At 36.5% G+C, this 19,105-nt stretch overlaps 1 protein-coding gene across 1 annotated transcript in view; it reads right to left on the reverse strand.

Annotated features, from left to right (window-relative positions):
• Positions 1 to 19,105, reverse strand: part of LOC107740526 (lethal(3)malignant brain tumor-like protein 3) — a 62,510-nt gene that overhangs the window by 18,048 nt on the left and 25,357 nt on the right. Inside the window, exons 11-16 of the mRNA XM_016552976.1 lie at positions 16,760 to 16,836; positions 15,549 to 15,634; positions 15,348 to 15,458; positions 6,682 to 6,796; positions 4,518 to 4,620; positions 1,863 to 2,006 (exon numbers count right to left, since the gene is read on the reverse strand). Coding sequence (XP_016408462.1) covers positions 1,863 to 2,006; positions 4,518 to 4,620; positions 6,682 to 6,796; positions 15,348 to 15,458; positions 15,549 to 15,634; positions 16,760 to 16,836 — 636 coding nt within the window. The remainder of the gene's footprint in view (positions 1 to 1,862; positions 2,007 to 4,517; positions 4,621 to 6,681; positions 6,797 to 15,347; positions 15,459 to 15,548; positions 15,635 to 16,759; positions 16,837 to 19,105) is intronic.

Raw genomic sequence — 19,105 nt, forward strand, 5'->3', positions numbered from 1 at the left:
TATATATATATATATATATATATATATATGTGTGTGTGTGTGTGTGTAGATTAGAAATTTTGAAATTTATAGAGTTTTGTTTGATGCACTTGGCTGAATGTATTTTCGCACGTTTGCCTACAAGATATGAGAAACAAAAATATAACAGAAATATAAATGTACAGACACTGACACCACTACTGACAGGTTTAGTAATATATTCGGATCACCTGAATTGCTTTTGAGCACTAAAAAATGAGGAGAAACATGCACCAAACAGACATGTATCAGGAATAACTGGCTGGAATAGCAGACCATTGAAATATTCAATGCCTATTAATTTTGGATAGATTAAGATTCTGAGAACAAACTTTACAGACATCACCAACTATTTTCTTAGGTGTTTCTAATGCAGATTGTTGCACCATAACTTGCTTTAACTTTCAAGCCGACCTTGAATGAATGATGCACAGTATGGTTGCACACCACTCTGTTATTGTATAAACATGTCAATGAGCAAAACAAACTGTTATTGGTTGCTGTGCATCCCATTCAGATGACCTTGTCTCACCTATGTGGCTGTATTGGCCAGCTGAAGCAGCTATAGAGACCAAACCATATGCTCTCAGTCAAAGATCTGGCAACACAAGACCAGGTAGTGTGTGATATTCAGTCATTTAGTGCATGATGCCCAGTTTTTTCTCTGTTACCATTTACAAAGTCACCAAGTGTATGATACCTGGTGTTTTCAAATCTGATCAGATTTTAAAAGTCCTTTAAGTGACACTCAGACTGAAATCTCTGATTGCATCTCTGACATGGTTATCAACATTCAATCTTTCAAATTACTAGGCCAGAAACATCATGAGCTGACTCTGAGGTAATAATTAAGAAATTATTTAAACAGGGTGCCTGTCAACTAAAGGCACAGCTCGAGAGTAAAGACAGCTTCATTAATAATAACGGCAGTCATTTAGTTTTAATGCTTCGCAAAATGCCACTCTTGTCTGCTGTAGAGTTATAATGAAACGTCTCAGGTTACTTATGTAACCATGGTTCCCTGAGTAGGGAACGAGACACTGCGTCCTCTAGGGGTCGCTATGGGGAACGCCTCGTCGTGACCCGTGTCTGAAGCATACATTGAAAACTGTTGGTGTTTTCTCAATGTATGCTTCAGACACGGGTCACGACGAGGCGTTCCCCATAGCGACCCCTAGAGGACGCAGTTCGAAGTTCCCTTGAAAGGGAACAGCTTGTTTCTGCTACTGTACCTTTAAAACTATGTAAATGAACTCTGTAATGATTGGCTAAACTCTTTACTCTTTAATCGTGTCTCCAGCAAGTTACTGAACACTGAACACATGTAGATGTGCTAATGTGGGCGATCATATACAGTTAGGTGCATAAATTTGCATAGTGTACCATAAATTTGCATAGTATTCCCAGTTTATAAACATCTTGCAGAATTTATACAAATATGAAATATCTTTTGTTTGTTTGTTTGTTTTTTAGTTACTACTGTCCTTCAGAAGCCATAAAGTAAAATCAATTCACATGGATCTTCCAGTTCAAAAGTTTACACCCTTCATGCATTGCAAGGTCTTCATGCATTGCACTGCCTTCTTGAGCATCGATGAATGTGTGCAGCTTTTGTAATAATTGCATATGCGTCCCTCAGTGTGAAAAGATTGCTCTCAGCATCACAGTCATGGTTGTGGCGTGATAATCATTAATCTTTCCCAGTCAGTTCTGCAGTTTGGGTTTGCTGGAGCGGGAGTTGCGTGACACCCAGTACTGTACATCCAACTATTATTTAAGGGGTTTTCCATCATTAGAGCTCTTTAAATATTTCAGCAGAACCCATCAGAGAAACGAACACTCACTCATTAGCGTCAGCTGAAATCTCTGCGCTTGGTTCTGCTCTGCATGGCCGACCCACTCCGCTTCCCGGCATCTCTCCGCTCAAGCGATCCGGCAGAACCGAGTCCTTATTCAGGTTGATGTCAGAATACGGGCAACCCACGGCACTGAAACACCAGGAAACACTGATCAATTTAAAAACATTTCATCTGTCATTGCAGTTCAGTAGCTGTGCTTTGTATCTAGTCACGGGTCTTAAAGTCTTAATTCATACTTTCACAAATTAAGGCCTATAAAGGTCTTAAATTGGAGCAGAAAGTCTTAAATGCATAAAGTCTTGGCATTAAATGATGCATGTACTAGCTATCATTTATTCTGAGTATTGCTCAGATGGGTAGTGTTTCCTGATGAAAAGTTAATAATGAATTATATCAAGAGTCAAATTAAAATAAATGGGTCTGTGTGATAATCGCGATTACAGCTGATTCAATCAAATAACTTTACAGTCTTCTGCACCTCGTCTTAGAGTGAAGCGCAGCACTGTGTGATGATCTGGTGTTTTTATCAACTTGATTTACAAAAAAATAAAAATCCATTTTGCATGTGCTGTGAGTTTAACATTTGGGAATGTACTTTATTTTCACAGTCACATAATTTGCAACAATGCATACACTTTTTTTAATAGCTTCAGCAATTCATTAGTATTCTGCCAAAACAAAAGCTTGACTGTATAAATGTTTAGAAAGAATTTAAGACAATATTAGTATTGTAACTAATGTTACAATGTTGTGTAATGTTTAGAAAACTATTATTATAATTATCAATTTTCATTTTTTATTTTACAATACAATTGTAATTTACAGCAATATGCATTCTGTCTTAAATTTATAGTTAAAATAATAATAATAATAATTGTTATTGGTGCTGTTGTTTTATTGTATTATTATTATTATTATTATTGTTATTATTGTAAATTACACTCATCATTATTCGATAGAGTTCTTAAAACACCAGTAATTTCAGTAATTTAAATACATCTATAAAGTCAAAATAAAAGTATATATAATTTTTATATTTATTATTTCTTTTAAATACATTCTGTCTTAAATTTATATTTAAAATAATAATAATAATAATTGTTATTGGTGCTGTTGTTTTATTGTATTATTATTATTATTATTATTATTGTTATTATTGTAAATTACACTCATCATTATTCGATAGAGTTCTTAAAACACCAGTAATTTAATAACACAAAATACATCTATAAAGTCAAAATAAAAGTATATATAATTTTTATATTTATTATTTCTTTTAAATATTTTATCTATTTGCATGTGACGTGATCATTAAGTGACACGTGTGCATGTGTTGTTAAATCATTGAAATAATAACTTAAAATTTAAGTTGGAAATTAAAGTAAATATATTGTCTAAGGGGTTCAGCTGGCAAAACAGATTGGGAATCCCTCGCTTAGAAGTTATCACAAATATGAAGCATGTTTGATTCTGTAAAGTGATATTTTCCATATGAGCTTTGATCAGTATGGGTTTCTTGCCCTCTGGGTTATTTTTCTCAGACTGACTGTAAAAATAGAAACATCAGAGAACAGACATGCAACACCTTTCCTCAGGCTGATCGCTGCTCTGAGAGCTGATCTGAGCCGCAGTGTTCGAGCAGAAAGACCAGTGATCATTAGTCAGGTTAGACTGAGCTAGGATATGCTGAAGATGATATTCAGGGTAGGCCGGGCGATATGGCCAATTATATTAATATTTTTTTGTCAAATAATATGCTGCACAACAGTACTGTATAACAATTAATACTTATATTTAATATATTTAAAATAACAATAAGAATTATCATTATTATTATTTGAGAATTACATTTTAGCATACAATCATAATACATTTCTGTCATAATTTGTTCAAGTTAAACCAGACTTTTAGACAGGCTGCCCTGAAGATCTTTCAGTTTCAGTGTGTCTTAGTTTTCTCAAAGTAAATTGTAAAAAGCTTGTGACTCTCAGAGCAGCTCTGTAGATGAAGTTCATGTGTGTTCATCTCTCATATATTGAGATGCAGACGCTGAAAAACACAGTGAGCATCACGTGTGGCTGAGTTTGTGTATCAGATGAAACCGCGCCATTCATTCACACAGACACACAGACCATGCAGAGTCAGCCTATTAGCATCACATGCTTATTTGACACACGAGAACCAATGTCACACAAGCACATTTGAGCTTACGTTTGCCATATTTGATAAACAGCTTTTTATCTCTGTTGCTTGGTACCGACTATGCAGAAGACGGAGAAATGCATGGATACTGTAGCTTTCTTGCCTCGCTTTTGTTTTTGTTTCCGAAGTGCAACAGAGAATGGCACATGTACAAATTTAATGCAGTATGTCAATTTCTGCTGAAGGCAACGGGAAATGAGATCTAAACTGAAAGTGAGTTGAGAAATGCACAGTTTGACCAATTCATACTTCAGCAATAGGGGTTAATTTAGTACGATTAAGTTCACATCAGAAACAAACTATACTGGGGTTTGCATGAACTGTATCATGAAGCAGTGGTCCGCTGCCCTCTTTTTAGGCACCCTCAGTGTTCAAATTATCGAGATTAACCAAACTCTGATGTCAAACAAATAAACATACACACAGATTCACACTGACCTGTGGTGTCCAGAGTAGCGGGCTCCTTTGATGTGACCCACTCCCTTACAGCCTGGCGTGGGACAGCTGCCCTGCTCAGACGTCTCAAACATGTCCTGAGGAGCTGTGAAGAAAACACACAGAAACACATCACATCATCCTCACTCGGGAAACCACAATATCAGCTTACACATGGAGTTTGTGATAAGTGATTACACAGTACACACATGAGCCTCACCGAGACAAAATGTAACAAAATCAAATGTAATATACAGATATGGGTGTTTTTTTCAGCTTTCGACACTTTTATGTCCCAAGGGTTGATCTGTCTTCAAATTAACAGATTTAAAATGTGTTCTTTTTGTTACATGAAAGTCACATAACATTTGTTTTTTTTTTACATTTGAAGAGTTCAGATGCAAAAGCCTCTATGTGCCGTCTGAAATTTTCTTCTAAAACGGTACATAGAGGCTTTTGCATCTGAACTCTCCATGTGTTGACAAACACTTTCAATCTTCAAGTAAAATATGAAAATCCATTATAAAAACAATAACAATCCAAACAAAGATCAAAATACAAACCTTTACAATATTTATTTTGTGAAATGATTCATATCCATTTTTATACAAATTATTATGGTTGTGTCTCAGTTGTGGAGTCATTTCTGCAATCATGAAAAATTTAAATAAGATTTAATCAGAAGTTAGTGTACTTGTTTACCAAAGAGACAACCAAGACAGAGTAATTAAAAGTTATTAATAGATTTATATCGAGAGTGTATATAGACTCAGGTATAGATTCATATATAGAAAATATATAAGACTCAGAGTATATACAGTGGGTACGGAAAGTATTCAGACCCCCTTAAATTTTTCACTCTTTGTTATATTGCAGCCATTTGCTAAAATCATTTAAGTTAATTTTTTTCCCTCATTAATGTACACACAGCACCCCATATTGACAGAAAAACACAGAATTGTTGACATCTTTGCAGATTTATTAAAAAAGAAAAACTGAAAAATGCTCAGTATTTAGTAGAAGCACCCTTTTGATCTAATACAGCCATGAGTCTTTTTGGGAAAGATCCAACAAGTTTTTCACACCTGGATTTGGGAATCCTCTGCCATTCCTCCTTGCAGATCCTCTCCAGTTCTATCAGGTTGGATGGTAAACGTTGGTGGACAGCCACAATGTATTGTTGGCTATTGCTACAAATATACCCCAGCGACTTAAGACTGCTTTTGTGCTCCAGGATCACATATAGACTCTGATGGATATATTCTCTTTCCCTGGTTTCTCTCTCTTTTCTCACACTCGTTTTGTTTCTCTCTCTCTCTCTCTCTCAGTAAGTCGGTCACATCCTGATGCCAGTTGCTGATTTCTAAACATTGCTCCGATCTGTTTCCATGGACACAGAGGAAGGGAACGAGAACGAGAAGAAGATTAATAGCAAGACTGACTGGAGAAAAGCTCATTGTTCAACAGCATTTTCCCAGCATCCTCTGGAGCTAATAGAAGATATTGACATGAGAGGAAGAGAGGACTATTAGACGCTCCATCCCTCTTTTATACCCACATCATTCCTTCTCTCTCTACCGGCTACAATTTTCCATGAAATGAAGAGGAAAATGGCTGTCATTTCGAGAGTCTGAGGCAGTCTATTTACAGATGATAGAGAACGCAGTTTGAGTGGTCATTAACTCAACATTGTCAGTACAGTCTCTCTCTCTCAAAACAAAAAACCCTAGTGCAAAAACATCTGTGTAAAACACATTTGCTCTGCGTTATACACATTACACAAAACAATCTAATCTTAGTCAGTTTCTTGTTTTGTTTGGAACATATTAAATAGGATCATCTCCATGTGTCACACAAAGTGAATGAGAGGAACAATGAATTCCAATAGCGTCAGATGTTAGCATGTTGCACAATATTGATAGGTATATAAAACAAATTGTCCATTTTAAGTAGATGCAAATATTTCTTTGATATTTGCAGTACTGAATAAAATATACTTTCTTTGTGCATTGCCCATCTTATCCGTAAGAATACATGTGATGCTGCCTTAAAATCAAAGCCGAGTGTCTTCGAAGGCCTCAAGTCTTGCTGCGTGACATTTGCAACAGCCGTTCCATCACGAGCGTGTCTCTTAGCTGAAGTTTGTGTGAAATCTGTCTGTACTCACTGATGGGCGGCTGCAGTGGATGTCCGGTTTTGGCGCACCACCCGGCAGGATGAATATCTGGGCTGTCTGCATCGATCCAGAAATCATATTCTTCTGTCCAGCCATCAAAATGGATCTAAAAGGGAGCAATGCAGATCTCTCTTTTACAATGCTAAAAAACAATAAAGCTGCGTCCCAAATGATGCACTATACACTATGCACTTGTGCACTATTTGTTATTTTGCAAAAGCTTGACAGTTTTGAATGATGTTTTGCTTATATCTGTATAACCAACCAGCGTTGGTATGACCATCGCGGCGGCGCCTCACGCACACACACAACATTGCGACATTGCAGCCTGTTCATTATCAAAATAAAATACAGTTAAAGAAACAAATAAAAAGTTACACTGCTCCGTTGTTCAATCTGTTGCGTTCAGCATGACCAGCGCCTCACTGTGCTGATATAGCCGATGTGAAGGATGATGTTTTACATCGATGAAAGTACAAAGCCTATAGCCTATAATAAATCATATTTTAGCATGTAGATACGTCGCGAATATGTAAACATTTGGATTCGTGCCAAATGAGAGAGGTAGGCATCAGTTTCACCTTAAATTAATTCGTTTTTGGATTGAGAAACAAATAAAAAGTTACACTGCTCCGTTGTTCAATCTGTTGCGTTCAGCATGACCAGCGCCTCACTGTGCTGATATAGCCGATGTGAAGGATGATGTTTTACATCGATGAAAGTACAAAGCCTATAGCCTATAATAAATCATATTTTAGCATGTAGATACGTCGCGAATATGTAAACATTTGGATTCGTGCCAAATGAGAGAGGTAGGCATCAGTTTCACCTTAAATTAATTCGTTTTTGGATTGACGTTTTTATAGCCTAAACGCATAGCCTTAACTTTAGAGGATTTGTTGTGGAGAGAAACTAACTGTGTTTATAATGTTTGTAAACATTTTGCTTAAGCCTACCGGCATTTAAGCCTACATTATTTCTGAATGTAATAGGGCTAATAAAATGCGACGTGACCTTAGACTTTTTTCACTCTCAAAACGCAATCTTATACAAGTAGCGTTTTTTTAACAATGCAGCAAACATTTTTAAATATCTTAAAAAATACTTTAATGTCTTTAAAGTGTTAATAGATTTTTTCTTTTGTTTAGTAGCCTACATTTGGCGAAAATCTAGAAAAGATGATGCTGTATTGGCTGTGACTATGTGCAGCGGATTAAGATCATTAGGATCAAGAAAACACTGTACTTTATTATTATTATTATAGACAAAGAAAATCGTTTTTTAAAAATTAACGTTATTAACCGGTATTTCTTCTACTCGAACCGGTTTCGGAATGGTAATAATACAGAGGAACGGAGGAACAGAAACGTTAAAATATCGATTCTGCTCGGAGTGAACTGATTGAATTTTTTTTTTATTTCAAGCCCTGATTTTGTTACAATTACATTAATACTAACCAAACAAACTACAATATAATTTACAAGGAAACTAGGAAAACATTTCTTCAAAGATGATGCTCAGTTATTTTAGAGGTGTGCAATATTGAAAATAAAAATCTCAATATTTTTATAATTACACCATATTTTCCCAAGTGTGTTTTTGAGATAGTACACTGTTTGCGTTAAGACGGCAATGTATAAGTAAATATAAAAATAAACCAATAGTAGGTGTCTGCAAGTCCACATCTTAACGAGTGATTCATTGACTCATTCATTCAAAAGATTTGTTCAAAACGGCTGATTCATTTAGAAACGAAGCTAGTGACGGTTGTCTTTATGAATGGGGCCAATGAATCACTGACTCAAATGATTTGTTCAAAAACACAGGAACATTCAGTAACAAAACACACTGTTGCTGGAGACGCACAAATGTTCTACTCCGGTGAAACCGCGCAAACAGACAACACTGTGACTAAACCAAAACTCACTTACAGTAATACTAACAGCTTGTTTGCATAAAATTGTTGCATAAAATCAATTCACTTGTGATCGTGCTGATATTCAGGAAAACAACACCCTTACTCATGTGATATTATTTAAATACCGTGATACAAATATAAAAACAAGAGCTCTTACATTGCATTTTTGCCTCCATATATTAAACTATATTATAACTTCATTCTAACAGCCTTTATCCTGTAGTGAAAGACTCTCAAGATGTGTTTTTTCTTGTTTTTTTTTTGCAAACTGAGTTGCATAATGTCAGCTCGCACATTATTAAAACAATAATTACGATATTATAGTGGACAACAAATATCGCACACCCCTATCTTACCTACTTTTCCATCCTAAACTGTCTAGTGCATCACACAGTGTCATTTAATATTGTACACTTTCCTACAGCCATGCGTTGTGATTAAACATACCGGTTCAGCTCACAGAACAAATACATTTCTTTCCATTTCTCCTTAAATATCTGCCATTCCAGGTCAAATTTCTTCTTTTAGACATCTTTAAAATCACAAGATACTTCCCACACAAGCATCCTTACAACACAGCTATCATCAGTTATGTGCTGCTGGAGATTTTGGCGCCACTTGATCCATATTGAGCTGTGTGCTTGTGTCCCGAGGCGTAACATCAATGCAAATAAATGAGCAATTTGTTCTGCTTTAAGTTAAAAATAAAACATTGTTGCGAATACACTTTTTATTTAATTTTCAAGATAATGTTTTGTTTATTATTTTACATTATTGCTCAAATCATCCCATGGGCCGGATTGGATACCTTTGTGGGCCGTATGTTTGACACTCCTGATTTAAATGAATGCAATGTGATTTACTAAGGTCTGTGGTAGTAAATATACTGGTATTTGTGTCATTACTTAAAGCCCAAAAAAGCATGTCTTAACCCATTGCTCTAGGTAGACTGCCCTTAATCGAGACACCTAAGGCCAGGAGAAATTGTTCCTGCAGGGTCATAGTGTCTTTCTCTGGTGACACTGTGTGAACGTCACAACAAATCCCAGAGGAGCTGGTTGTGTGGTGATAAATAGAGATTTTATTCTTACATAAGGTACAAAACACCCCGCGGCACTTCAGATGAAAGCAGGAACAGCTTGGCTACTAGCATTTCAAGGTCCCTCGAGAAGATTATCTTCATATTGCAATGCGCATCTCTAGAGACATTAACGTTTTAACAGGAATCTTAAAGAAACGTTGGCAGCGATCAGACGGCTGGCAGGGTGATTCGGTCATATTGTGTTTGAGACTCTCAGAACTCTTTGAAAAGAGCTGCTGCAATCACAACAATGAGAAGAAAAGAGCAACGGCCCTTAAATGACAGCCTGTCTCCAGGACTTCGATAAAACGGGTTCCTGGGAAATCAGCCGGACTGCAGGAACAGGGACGGACTAAAAAGGCGAGCAGTGTTTTTAGTGGTGTTCACAGCACAGCTGACAGTCATTATGTGGAGGCTGAGTGGACTGGCTTTGTGCCGCCCATCCAGACCAGACTGGCTTTTGTGATTCACTGCGTGACAGTTTGAGATAAAGAAATGTTTCATTTGCATTCTTCTCATCAGTCTTACTCTCTTTCAATCTCCTTCCAGTTTGCATGCTTCCACCCATGACTACATCCATTTAGCGATCTCTCTATCTCGTTTTCCTTTTGCTTTGTTCACAACCAGTGTAATTTTAGTATCACTGATGTAATGATACCGATTCTTTTTCCATTCTTCACTATTTCCACAAAGCTATTGCACAAAGGATTTGACACGGGAATCCATAACTTGTAGTGTAAAAGTTTACGTTTTCTTTGTCAAGTTACATTATAAAAGAAATTGAACTATTTTACACTTAAGTTCCAAAAACCTGAATTTTAGCTTTTCCCTCGGTCAAACGACTGGCTAGCACAAAACCCTTCTTCTTCCTTCAAATTGTTACGCATGTATTGCATGTATAAAACTAACCAGAGTCACGTGAAACAATATAAATAACATAAAAAAATGCATATATCAAAAACAAAATCACTCTTAATATTAAGAAACATATTACAAACTTCTTAATTGCTTTAATTCATTGATGGCTCTAACAATTGATATATTATTATAGTTTTTTGTTAAACTTTTAAATTAGATTTTACTATATTTTCTTTGTTTATTATCATATTTACTTTTCAAGTTTTAGTCATGTTTTGTTTTCATTTTTTTCCCAGGTCTATATAGGTCTTCATAAAGTTTTTAAGTTTTAGTTTTCAGTTGTAATTATTTTAGTACTTAATTTTAAACAAAAATGAGAAATGCTGCCTTGTCAACTAACTGAAATATATATTTTTTTATTTTAATTTTTAATTTATTATTATTTTATTAATTGTTTAAGTTTTAGTTAACGATATTAGCTTTAAATCACACTACAGTTTTTTGTTTTTTTGTTTTACATTTTTTTGCTGAAGATCTACTGATTCTGCTTTATTTTTTAAAATTAAGACTTTCCAAAAAAAATGATTAGGCTTTGTTCTACATTTACATTTAAGTGTGTAACAAGTCTCAGTTAGCTTAATGCAGTACATGTAGCAAGTGTTTTTTTTTTTATTATATAATAAATAAAAAGAAAACAGATAGAATAGAAAAAGGATAGAGCAAGCTAGTGTTAGAGGCCTTTTTGCTTTTGTTAATTAATTAATGTATAATAAATAAAAATAAAACAGATAGAATACAAAAAGATTAGAAAAGTTAGTGTTTTTTTAAAGAAAAGCAGTAAATGAATAGAGTGCAAGTTTAAAGGGAAAAGTTATTTTTTTAAAGAATAGAATTAGAATAGAGAGTGCTAGAGTTAGGGGGTCAAATAAAGATGGAAGAGATGTGTTTTTAGCTGATTCCTGAAGATGGCTAAGGACTCAGCTGCTCGGATTGATTTTTTTGCACTGAATGGAAGAAGGGATCTGGGGTCTGTAGTTCTCTAAAAGAGAAGGGTTAAGGGTGAGTTTCTTAAGTAGTGGGGTTATACGAGCCTGTCTAAATGCTGAGGGCAAAACACCAGTGTGAATACAATTCAACAAATTGTAAACAAACAACAAATTGAAAACAATTCTACGCAATTCAAGTTTTTTTAACAACTTCTAATTTTTAAAAAGCCATGGATTTAAGACTTCTTAAAATACTATCATATAAACTACTCCACAGACACCCTGTAAACAGGTTTGATCCAGACATGCCAAATAAATCAAACCCTTTTGTCTCTGTCCTGTGGGATAGTCGAGGGCGTTGCAGAGAACCATCAAAGACCTGGACGTAAAGGTCTTTTTCCTCCAAGTCAATTACAGCTGCTTCAGGAAATATTGATGGGGGATTTTAAAACGCAGTGGGAATCCGACAAATCCATCCGGTGCATGGCACTGAGCTCCGGTGAATGATGAGGTGATGAGAGAGAGCAGCACTGGAGGTGGAGGTCGTGCACTATACGGCTCGGACACATGAACAAGACCGACACGTGTAAACAGAGTATTGATTGGGTGTTTAAGAGAGAGACTGAAGGACCTCTGCTCGCTCTCTCTGTGGAGGATCACGAATGCCGGCTGAGCAGACAGACAGCGTGAGCGGGAGAGGAGGCAGATCTGACAGCTCTCCGCTTGAGTGTGAGACAGACAGTGACATCTGTTAATTCTCTCGGTCCGTGTGAATGATGTGTGTGGATTCTGCTGCCATCTTGGATCCCACATGTGCAATTACAGCCAGACGGTTACGCGGACCATTAACCACCTGTTGCACACTGCATTCAAAAATGGCGAGACCGGACTGAAATCCTCTTTCACTTTGCTTCGTGCAACACCTGGGAATGAGGCCTGTTGGTTGATATAAGGTGTTTCTAATCAACTGCATATCAGTCACGACTCAACTTTGATGCATTGCCAACAATCGTTACTGTTGCCTCAAACAACCGACTCTCAATATAAATTAATGTCTACAAGTTGTTTTGTTGCTCACTCAGTGTGAACAGCTGTGAATGCATGACCTTGTCAATCTCTAGTATAAACTGTGTCTTGCTCTGATCGTTTCGGAATTAACATCTAGCATGCAAAATATGCACAAAGTGCAGACATTTGGATTTGAGAGAGGTACAGTAACATGTAGTTGTAGAGCAGTAGTTTCACTTTCACTTTAAATAAATTTTTTAGGCTTGGGGTTTATAATAAATATTGTTTATATTGAATGCTGCTATAATTTGTTTGTTTTATTCTTCTATTTTCCATTCCTGTTCTGCTCTGAATGCCAGTAATTCTGAAGGATTTGTTGTGGAGTGAGGGGAACTAAATACCTGCCTACAGTGTTTTGTAAAAGTTTTATTTACCAGCATTTGAAATTATTTCTGAATGCAATCAAATCTGACTTATCAGTGTTGTTTTCCAGGAAATGCTCATCAGCACTTATGCCGTTTTTCAGTACTTCGAATCCAAAGCAATGTTGGTATGAATCGTGATTTGTTGAACTGAAATGTTCAAGCAAAGAAGTGACGACTGAAAACTTGCAACTGCAAGAATCTGCATTAGAACGGCTCTGGCACAAACACGCGAGACAATGCAAGATTTGATTGCATTCATGTGTGTGAAGAGCAGACGTTTATCAGCCTTTATCAGCCGGAGGACTGACAGACCATGTTCAAAAGAAGATTTCTATATGGAGCAGAGCTTCCCTCCAGCCCACACGAAGGGAAAAGCACAGATGACTCATCCTGATCGCTTCTAAACTCCCAAACAGACGGCTGAGAGATCAGATGCTGTCATGGGATCACCGTCAGCTGAATCAGCACTGCATCACTGCATCTTCACTGACAATTAGAGCAATTATGCTTGGGAAACTGCACAACACAATGAGCAAGAAATCAGTGATGAAATGCTTTGATCCAGAGTGGATTTCATGGATACGTGAGCAAGACGCAGATCATATTCAGTCCCTATGTAGGACACAATCTGTAAAAAGCTAAATAAAATCAAAAAGTGTTTTGAAAGGAGCTCCATATTATCACCATACCATACTATATGAGCCATAAAAGCCTGATGTACAAATGCAGGATGGTCCCAAAATTGGGATCTTTGTCTCGCATCCTGCAAAATGTAAGCAGACTCCCGCATTCCGGATTATGTTTTTTTTTTCTTTCTTGAAATTACACTACGACAATAAGAAATACAATAATAAAAATGTGATTGCCATTAAAAAATCCATTTGTCCTCGCTAGACCGGGAAAATAACCAACCAACGCATACATAGAGAGGATTTTTTTCCACTGATGATGACTGGACGGAGCAAAGAAACCAGTTTGGACCTCATCAAAAGTCTTTAAACGCAGCTACAGCAGTCAGGACTTCATCTAGACACGTATTGGATAAGAACATCCTGATCGAAGCTGGCAGATCCAACAAAAAAATACAAGTTCAAGACGCACTGAATCCGGTAAAACACATTTGATGTTTGCATAGTCTAATGAAGGAACATAAACTAGTCATTACTTATAAAATGAGATTTTACCTACTAGCCTGCTATTCAGTTCATTATATTTAGTAGACTGAATAGATCCTGTAGAGTAAGTTACATAGTAGTCTATCACTTGAACCTGGGCAAATTGAGTGCCAGTAACAGAGCTTATAGACAGTTTAAAACGTTACACCATGGTCTGTCTGAATACTCGATTCTGATGGCTGAAAGGTGTGCATTAAAACCATGATGCACAGGTAGATCTAAGTCAGTTTAATCACCGTTCTATATTAATGAGCTGCTTTCATTGATGCGCACACACACACATATCACTCGTACACAGAGAAACATTCAAGAGCACAGAAACGTGTTGTTAACACTGCCCAGCCACTTTTGTTAATAAAATAGTTTTAATACTGAACCACTATGTTATATTTCTCAACAACGAGGAGGTAAAATCGCTGTTTTTGAAGTAATTAAACTCACAGCTTCACTGTTTGTAGAGAGAAAGATGAACAGACGCAGGTAATTCACACACACAACTTGCATGCCTCTCTCTCTCTCTCTCTTTCGATAATTGATTCAAATCAATGTTATAATTAATTTATTCAAATAAATGTGATCTTACCGCACTATTTCATCTCTGTGTCTGATTTGAAGTGGGCAGAATGCTAGAGCTAACGAGCCATAATTGGCAAAAAAAAAAAAAAACGTCATTTTTACACTTCCAATCAAATATTGCACTGCAAACATCATTAACAGATTTAACTCGTCAATACTGGCAAATCACCATGGTATAAGTGGGATAATGCACGACTAGCTGTGTATTAAACAATTTGAATGTGCTCCGCTTCGCATCAGGTGGTTCTTTGCCTCCACATTGTGCATTAAATTTGTTAAAAAAATTGCCGTGCATTATCCCTTAATTATCTTCCAATCATCATCATTATTTCTATAGTCTAATAACTTTATCTCTCTCACACATGCCCTGCATTGTCCCGCAAAATCATTATTCTGAAAGAGCAATAACCAAGTGGTCACCCTAGATATACCAACACAAAGCACACTTTTTCTTTATATTTTGTCTACATGTTCAATAAACTGTTCTATTTCAAAACATGAGATTTGTCAGACTTTTATTTCATTTGTGAGGCTTTAAAATGTAAAACAAGGTCAACCAGCTGACCCCTCTAGACCAACATGGAAATTCACACTGAGCCAGCATAATGTGTGCAAAATATAGTTTCTCACCCGCAGTCGATGGTCATCCGTATGAACCACTGTGGCCACTCGGATCAGAGCAGGATTCCTCTTGTCGACCACCTCTAACTTCATATTGAGCTGGAAACTGTGAGGAGGTTTCTGCAGAGAGAGAGAGAGGGGCAGATGTCTTCAGCGCCTCGGGTCTCTCACAGGGGCTGCAGATGCTTGGCAAGAAGCACATGCACTCACCACTTTGAAGGCTCGAGCAGGAGCTGGTAATGAGCTGGTCTCTGCCAAGTATTTCTCCCAGGAGAAGTTCTTCACATCAGGGTATCCTACAGCACATGGAGAGTGAGGTTTGAGGGACGGATGAAAACATGATATTTCCCAGAGCTCACTGGTTTTTATGCTGTATTATAAGATCATTTTGGGTGGACCTAAGGTGATAGAGAGACAACATGAAACATCTAAAGAAAGAAAGAAAGAAAGGGACATCTTTTACGAGAGAATTAACTACTTGTACCTTCCCATGAAACATTAGGAATTACATAATAAAATCAGAAATAATGTTAAATACAACAGGGTTTATGCACGTTTTATGAATGTAAGTTTAAGACATTTTAAAGCCCCTTTTAAGAACAATTACAGAAAATTGAAGGAATAAATGAAAGGAAACACAAGCAGCGCACAATGATTTTTAGCAAGACTTCAAAGCTTAAAAATACAACTTGCAACCAATCTACATTCCTTTTTAATCCATTTTACACACACACACACAACAGCTGAAAGTGAAGTGAATTAATGAGGTGATTTAAAAAAAATATTTGCCAGTGGGCTTAACAAAATCAAGTTAATTCAAAGTGAAAACAAGTTTTTATTGCCCACTGGCAAATAATTGTTCTTGTTTAAAGCATAAATTCACTCAATTCTCAAAAAACAAGACTTCATATCTTTATTTAATGCATTAATCTATGAATTTAAGACTTTCTGCTACAATTTAAGACCGGTTAAGGCCTTAATTTGTGGAAGGGTGAATTAACCCTGACTCAACAATTGACTTGCAGAGAACTATAGGTATAATAAAGAACTATATACAATATGTCTTTCCTGAATCCCCAGCAGAAGTCTGAAGTCAGGTCAGAATAAACACACGTCGTCCTCTAGTCCACGTCCTCATACAGAAGTCCCTCTGAAGACACTGGTCTGTATTTCAGCTGGAATGGCTTTCACATGCTAAGATCTAAACCAGCACAACAACCTAACGTCGTCTTGCATGCTATCAGAGACCCGCAATTAATGAGCTTAAAAAATACAACAGGCAGACCTTAACTTTTCTCCTTCCTTCATCAAGCTCTCTTTCTAACACTGGAAAAGGCAACTTTTAAAGCAGGTTATTGCAGTGTTTTTTAAATCAGTTTTTTGGGGGAAATAGTGTACATTTAAAACAAATGTTGCCTCACCTGGAGGGGTGGTGAGGGTCCTGCCGTTCTCTTGACACCAGCCAACCGGATGGATATAAAGACTTGTTGCATCACACCTGCAGAAAAGAAGAAACACACACATGCATTTTAATGCATTTCATGCACTGTTTAAAAAATCCTGAATCCATTTTTCCCCATAAATTTTTTTTAATAAATTCTTACTTTGTTTAGGACAGACAATGCATGCATTAAAATACAATGAAATACACAAATTAACACAGTTTTGCATTTCATCTGCACTAGTGGGTCACAACTTAAAAAAATATGGTGCACGCATCTTTTTTGACTGTCACAGACAGATGGGAAAACCATTCTGATAAATCATAACCAAATAATTATGTGCAGTTAAGATAGCAACAAAAACCCATTCTACTTTTAAAACAGAAGCAAAATGTATCTCGTCATTAATTGTAGGCATCATAACTACTTCATTTCCTGTGGTTTAATGTCTTCCAAAAGCATCAAAATTCAACCAAATGCTCAAAAATGTTCTATTTTGTTCTGTTCTGGCAGATAATGCTAATACATTTCAATATTGGATTTTAAGGACATTCTGAGTTTTTTTCCGGAGCATCGATATCTGAAGTGCTGTGCTGGGTCTCTACTCGGTCCTGAAGCAAAACTAGTCTGGATCTAACAATCCCTTCCAGCAGTTCTAGAATCAAGCTGACCAACCCCAGATTGCTCGTGACCAGCAACATCTGATGCGGTTTCTGATGGTAAGATGATGGCTAAAACAGAATTATGTGCCGAAACAGGCACCAGTTCTCCTGATCTCCTGAAATGATTTGTTGGAATAAAGTGAAACAAATGTGGGGATGAGATGCACACTCAGACCATAACGGCTGGACAAGATGTGCTCTTCTTGGGCTCAGTGCACAGAGCTGTCAGATGTGATTGTGTGATCTGAGCTGAAGACACAGAGTGTGTGCCTCTATCCTCCTCCTCCTGAGTAATTGATGAGCAGTTAAAAGCATTCTGCCTGCTCTACACACACACATATACAAAGACACACACTCAGCACAGAATGATAACTGGGTCACTCGTAAGAACGAGAACCTGCCCTATTTGTGTCCTCCGTGACTTACGACTGATATAATGAACAAGATACTCAACTTAGTCATTTGATAGATTTAAGCCTGTTCAGTTTCATCAATTTCATCAGCATTTCAGCCAATTTGTATGTTTGCAGGAGTTAAATAGAACAAAAAAATGATGCATTGATTCAAATTAAAATATTGATTTCATGTCGGCGCCGACTATCCTCTCACAATAAAGGCATAAAAAGCCCATAATTATAACTTTAAAAAAATATATGATTTCATGTTGTTCACAGATGTGAGTTCCTCTATACTTTTTCAGTATTGTATTATTCATGAATATGTATATGTATATGTTCACCCTTATATTAGTTCAAAAGTGAACTTTATATTAGTGATTAGTTTTTTAAAGACAAGTAAGAAATATAATTGTAAATAATTATTTTATAATAATTATAATAATAATAATATTTATAAATGTGTAGTGATAATGTGGTGAAATTAAGAATAAAACTGAGTGATATTAACAGAATTTCAATGATATGACCATCAAACCATCAGGGTTGAAATAATGTTGTGCTTTAGAATTAGTGAGTAAAAATCACTTTTCATACTTAACACTTTCTTACAAGTTTTGGTGCATTTGGCTTAACAAAGTTACTGCATGTATTGATAAAAAATAAAAAAAACGTATAGAAAGTCTTTGTAAAATGATGTCCTGTCCATAGATAAATACAGTTGTTCTCTTTCAGGGAAAGTCGCAGCAGGAGCATAGCATAAAGACATGAATTCAAAGATGGGAATTTACCAGTAGTCATAACTTTCATCCCAGTTGTCAAAGTGCACCAGGAATCGACTCTCCACCATGTCTGTAATCGTGGCGACACAGATGAACGAGGGATTCTTCTTATCGATGGCCTCCAGCTTCATACCGACCCTAAACCCTGACGGCGTCACGGTCTGAAAAACACAGCTTATCCATTCAGTCGGAATAACTTGCTCCTGAATTACTGTATCAACCAATGATATCTTAGCAATTCATGATTCAATAAAATCCTGATGCTAAAATCAAAGCTAGTTTTAAATACATTTTCTGTTTCACTTGAACCTGTATCTACGTCCTACTACCGTGAAGTGTTTAAACATAGGTTAAATGTGCTGTGGATGTCCTTGTCTTAACTTGGTCTTGTTTAAATGCTTCATTGCTTGAAGTGAAACAGTGCCATCTAGGGGAAAATGGGACACAGTTCCTATGGCTTCATCTGGGGTCATGTGATGCTCTCTC

This window comes from Sinocyclocheilus rhinocerous, unplaced genomic scaffold, assembly GCF_001515625.1.
Source record: "Sinocyclocheilus rhinocerous isolate Xijiao unplaced genomic scaffold, SAMN03320098_v1.1 scaffold1246, whole genome shotgun sequence".
In the NCBI taxonomy this organism is placed as follows: domain Eukaryota; kingdom Metazoa; phylum Chordata; class Actinopteri; order Cypriniformes; family Cyprinidae; genus Sinocyclocheilus; species Sinocyclocheilus rhinocerous.